Genomic DNA, 4,897 nt, shown 5'->3' with positions numbered 1-4,897 from the left:
AATAATATCTAACTAAGCATGAATAAACGAACTGAGGAGGATTGATTGTTAATTGACTTTGGAGTTCTGACAGTAGAACATAGTCATTTAAGACAAGACCGTTGTGTCTATAAATGGCTTTGCCTAGGTTCATCATGCAGAGCCAACTGGAAGAAAGTTTCAGCTCTCTCCCCTGCCATCTGACCAATCAAGAGGAAGACAAAAACTTCCGTCCTACCTGCTCTCTTACCAGCTGAATAAGGAAGGCACTGCATTCCTGATGTCCCTCTGCTGCATGACAGTGCAACGTTAGGGATGGATGAACTGCTCAGTAGCAATTTGGTTCACCAGTCTTTAAATTATTCCTTTAGCAGAATGGAATTTTCTCCTTAAGGAATGGTGAGTTCACTACCATTACTTGATTTGAAAAAGCAGAGTGGCTGTTTTGAGAAGCAGCAGCAGGCGGTATCTTCTGACAGCACTTAAGCACGACATAAGGCTAATATTACAAAAGAAAATGCTGCTCTGTACCTTCTAACTGAAGTCGGTACAGCAAGGAACAATTGTCAACAATATCGAGCATGGCCCCACTTGACCGATATTGGGAGCCATCTGTAAACCACAAAAAACATTAGAAGTCAGACTCCATTTTTGAAGTACCTCTCAGCTGTATGTGAGGGTTAATATTTTCAGAATTTCAGAACTGTGTGTGTGTGAAAACAAAACAACATTAAAACTCTTCATTCTCTCAAGACGCCAGCCATAGATGCTGGCAAAACATCAGGAATAAGCTTTTCTAGAACATGGCCACATAGCCCAAAAACCCACAAAAACATAGTTAATTATTCCTTTACTGTAGTCTTATCCAGGGCTTCAACTGATTATTATTTAAATTCCCTCCCAGCAGAAAAAACTTTAGCACTACTTGCCCTAATTTTTCAAAGGGCTAGGCAAGGATGAAGTTGCAGAACACTTCAGGCTTCCTGGACATATAGTAATGGATTTACATGTCACAGTTCTCAAAATTATGAAGACAGAGTGGAAAGACAAACATCTGAATTGAATTATATTCCTGAATTCCAATCTCTAGCAGAGGTATAAACAAATATAACAGCCTCCTGATATGCTACATACAGTATCAATACAAAAGTCCTTGGTACTGCCATATAACAAAAGGAATCTTCTCAGAGAGAGTTTTGAACCCAACAAACTTTGGTAAGTAGATTTAGTGCTTTCATACTTTCACATTCTTGACTATGAAGATCTGAGCAGCCCACCCTTTTGAACTTTTTAGGGCAAGGGACTTGACTTGCATCTTTCTGGATCCTATTATATTGTATCCCATTCCTACAACTGTACAGATATGCTTTTTAATCTGAGGCTTACTAACACACTAAAATAAAAAACCAGTTAATCAAAGGAGTTGCTACATTCCTTATTTTTCTCTCTCCCCTTCCTTCTTTTTATGTTGCAAAACACTAACATGGCTACTTCTTTGAAATAAACTATTTTATGTCATTATTAAGGCTTTCTAGGTTTTAGTATTATAGATATGTTTTTAATATAAATTGTTTTGGTATCAATTATGATGGAATCAGCGTTATACTATGGTCATGTACATAGTACATACTGGAAACTTGCAGTGGTCATTGGCTTGATATAAATAACACTTGCCTTGATGTAATGTGGCCTCCTCCTGGAGGAAAAGAGCCCAGATGTAAAAACAGCAAAATTTCCCTTGTATTCTGGTTTTTTCTCTGTATTCTGAATGCTCCTTAACAATATACAGTTGGCTCTCTCTTTCTGTGTGCTTTTCATTCATGGATTGGGGCATCCACACATGGCCCCATTCTCCTCACATGGTTTGCGGCAAACAGATGTCCGCAATTCTTGCCAAGCAATAATTTCTCTGACGACCAGTTTGAAAGCTTCATTGACTAATCCAGACTTTGCAGTGCAGAAGAGAGACCACATAAATGTGTAGCCTTATTAAGTATGTATTTCTCTTGGAAGGCTGCCCTTTTATCAGGTAGCCATGTGGGAAATTGCATTGATACAAACTGATCTAAAGGAACAGTTTTACTTTAAAACAGATTTAAAGGAACAGACTGCTTATATAAAAACTTGCATGAAAATAGTATCTTTTTCCAACATGCAATCAGTCCTCATTCTTCTTATTGTTTTAAACATTTGTCAGATGTTGCACTTCTTTAGGTTGTTATCTTGTGGCTGTGACTAATGTAAGTTACTCAGTGGTGAAATCAGTACGTAGAGAGATCTTGCAGCACCTTTGAGACTAACTGAAAGAAAGAAATTGGCAGCATGAGCTTTCGTAGACTTCAGTCTACTTCCTCAGGTGCAATGGTAAAATGTTTGACTTCCTAAGAAGAGATTATTCTCTGTTCCATACACTTCCATTATTCCATCATTCTTCTCTTGCCAAAACTATCTGTCACAATAGGATTCATCATGGCAGATGTCTCAAGCAGCTTATAAATTGGGGCCTGCCAAGTGGTGACTTTTTCTCTCTGTGTTGGGTAAGCAACAAAACCAAGAAGCTTACTTAGCCCCTAGTGGACTGCATTCTGCTGAGTGAATCACATTTTAGACTGATCTAGTATTTTATTCAATTTTAAAATACTGGAAACAGCACAGTGGCCATAGTGGATGAAAATGGACTATTTAAAACTACTCAACATGCTAAAGAGAAAACAGCCTCTAGCTGATGGCATCTAAGATTTAATCTTAAACAACTGTAAAAAAATAAACTCCAGTAAATTTATATATACAAACAAAAATCCATCAGTGACACCTTTATTTGGCTTCTTCATCAGGCAAGATGTTACAAACCGAACAGGAGGGGGAGAAACAAAATAATTGGAGATGTTAGTCAGATACCTGCATGTTGTTTCAGTCCTTAGTAAAGATGTTATGATGGGGAGGATAGCTTTTGCAGGCAGTATGTTTGATTTTTTAAAAATCCTTGAAGCAATTAATTCTAATTACCTTTTCTTAAAAACTTCAAATGGCCATCTTTCTTTCACTAATTCTAATTCTACTTTGAAGTTCCTGTATTTTTCACCTTAGTGTTGCCGTTTCCTCCCACCCCCACCCATTTTAAAAATTATTCTATAGAAAACTTCTTTTAAAAAAATTCTACACAAGAAAGATCTGGAAGTGTGGGAGGAAGACAAGGGCATCTCTGCTTCTTGAACTGAGCATTCTGAGTGTAGATGGGAGAGGTTTGCTTGTCACAGTAAACCTACCTGTGGCTCATATTTAGTCTAGCCCAGTGTTTAGTTTCCATAAGGGTCCATCAGGAGAATTGCATAGAGAGAACAGTCCTCTCTCTATCTCTCTTTTTCTTTGGCCCTAGTAGCTCATGGTACAAGTTAGGGGTGGATGGGGATCAGTCATTCCACGTAAAGCAGCACCCCTTACTTGGAACATATCCCATTATCTCTTATATAGAAGTATGTTGTATTTTCAGACTTTATTTCAGTCCCTTCCCTAATTATTTCTAAATTTGGCTTTGCTTATTTCAATAGCTGGATTGATATTTTCAGCAAATCTCTCCCCAAATCTGAAATTAAAGTATACCATGATGCCTTTTCACATAAACCCAAATTCTCACCCAGTCTCATATCTAATACTCTGTCTAGCTCTGAAGGAGCACCTTAATCATCAAGACCTGAATACAATTACTAGTAACTGTCATAAATATACTGTAGAAAGAGAATGGTCTGTAATAAGACTTCTCATCACTTCAGTATCTCAGGATAATGTCCACCAGATAAATCTAAAGCCTGGCTTTGTGTATTGGTGAACTCCTGTGTAGGGCACATTTATCCCATTCTTTCAAATAATTGAACCTTCTAGGATGGTTAAGCATTTAGGCCTGTCAGTTTCAAATGAAACAACCTATAAATGCTTTATGCTATCTCACAGTTTGAGACTTTCAACACAATTTCCCTATGCACAATGCTGAACCAAACCTTCACCCTGTCAAAGCAGCATTGCCCACCCCCGAAAGGTGTTCAGAAATCCTCTTCACTATGAGATACAACATTGTGCTCACTGGTCCTCTTTTAAGAGCACACAGGAGAACACAATTGGAGCAAAGCAGTTACATTCACCCACAAATCCAGTGTTGCGGTATTCTGAAGTTTCCACTTTACTGTACTTTACTGTCTGTCATGTTGTATTTCGTCCTCTCTCACACACCCATCCATGCTGCTGCCATTTTCAGGAGGCACTTGTATAACAGACCAGTACAGGATGGAATGGTGAATGTAGAGGGTGACATATCTTTATCTTTCTTCCTTGTTGTTCTAGGTTTAATTTTATCACCTACTGAAAAAAATGTTCCAACAATTTCCCAAGAGGTTATTGAGACAACTGAGAAGTAGAAGGTCTTTGTGCAAGATAGCAGTTCTGTGAACCTGGAAGGGAATTCCAATAGATTTCAGCTGCAGTACAGTGGGAGCAGGTGTGGTCTCTTTATGGAGGCACACAGTCCTTATTCCATATTCCCATTTGAAAGCTGTTGCTTAGTTGGTTGGACCATGAAGCAGAAGGAGATGCTCTGTTGTGGTATTATTTGGCGATAAGCCATACTTGCTTGGCATTGGTCACCATCCAAATGGCTGCATTCAGCTGTGAAGTGCCAGTCAGGCTGTTGGAATCCACTGTTTCTCACTGGAACTCTGAACTCCATCCACTCAGAAATAGTTGTCCACCCTCCCCATGTGTGCATGCACTGTTGCTTTATCTCTGTATAAAAGGCAGGTGTACTGAGAGCTGCTGGTCTTGCCAAAGAGTCTCGCCAAGTCGTTATAGCATTTGATTTACTGCTTGCATGTGTGAAGGGGTCACATATCTAGAGAGTTTAGGAGTAGTCCCTTGTGATACAAATCAC

The 4,897-nt window shown here is 38.8% G+C and overlaps 1 protein-coding gene across 1 annotated transcript in view; it reads right to left on the bottom strand.

Moving 5' to 3' along the window:
- The window catches only part of TTC38 (tetratricopeptide repeat domain 38), a gene marked incomplete at its 5' end in the record, with an annotated part of 14,465 nt that overhangs the window by 6,159 nt on the left and 3,409 nt on the right, over positions 1-4,897 (bottom strand). Inside the window, 2 exons of the mRNA XM_042469652.1 lie at positions 511-591; positions 1,654-1,789. Coding sequence (XP_042325586.1) covers positions 511-591; positions 1,654-1,789 — 217 coding nt within the window. The remainder of the gene's footprint in view (positions 1-510; positions 592-1,653; positions 1,790-4,897) is intronic.

The sequence above is a fragment of the Sceloporus undulatus genome, chromosome 5, assembly GCF_019175285.1.
Source record: "Sceloporus undulatus isolate JIND9_A2432 ecotype Alabama chromosome 5, SceUnd_v1.1, whole genome shotgun sequence".
Classification (NCBI taxonomy): domain Eukaryota; kingdom Metazoa; phylum Chordata; class Lepidosauria; order Squamata; family Phrynosomatidae; genus Sceloporus; species Sceloporus undulatus.
Note: the sequence above shows the minus strand (reverse complement) of the source record. Positions and strands in the feature narration are given on the sequence as shown.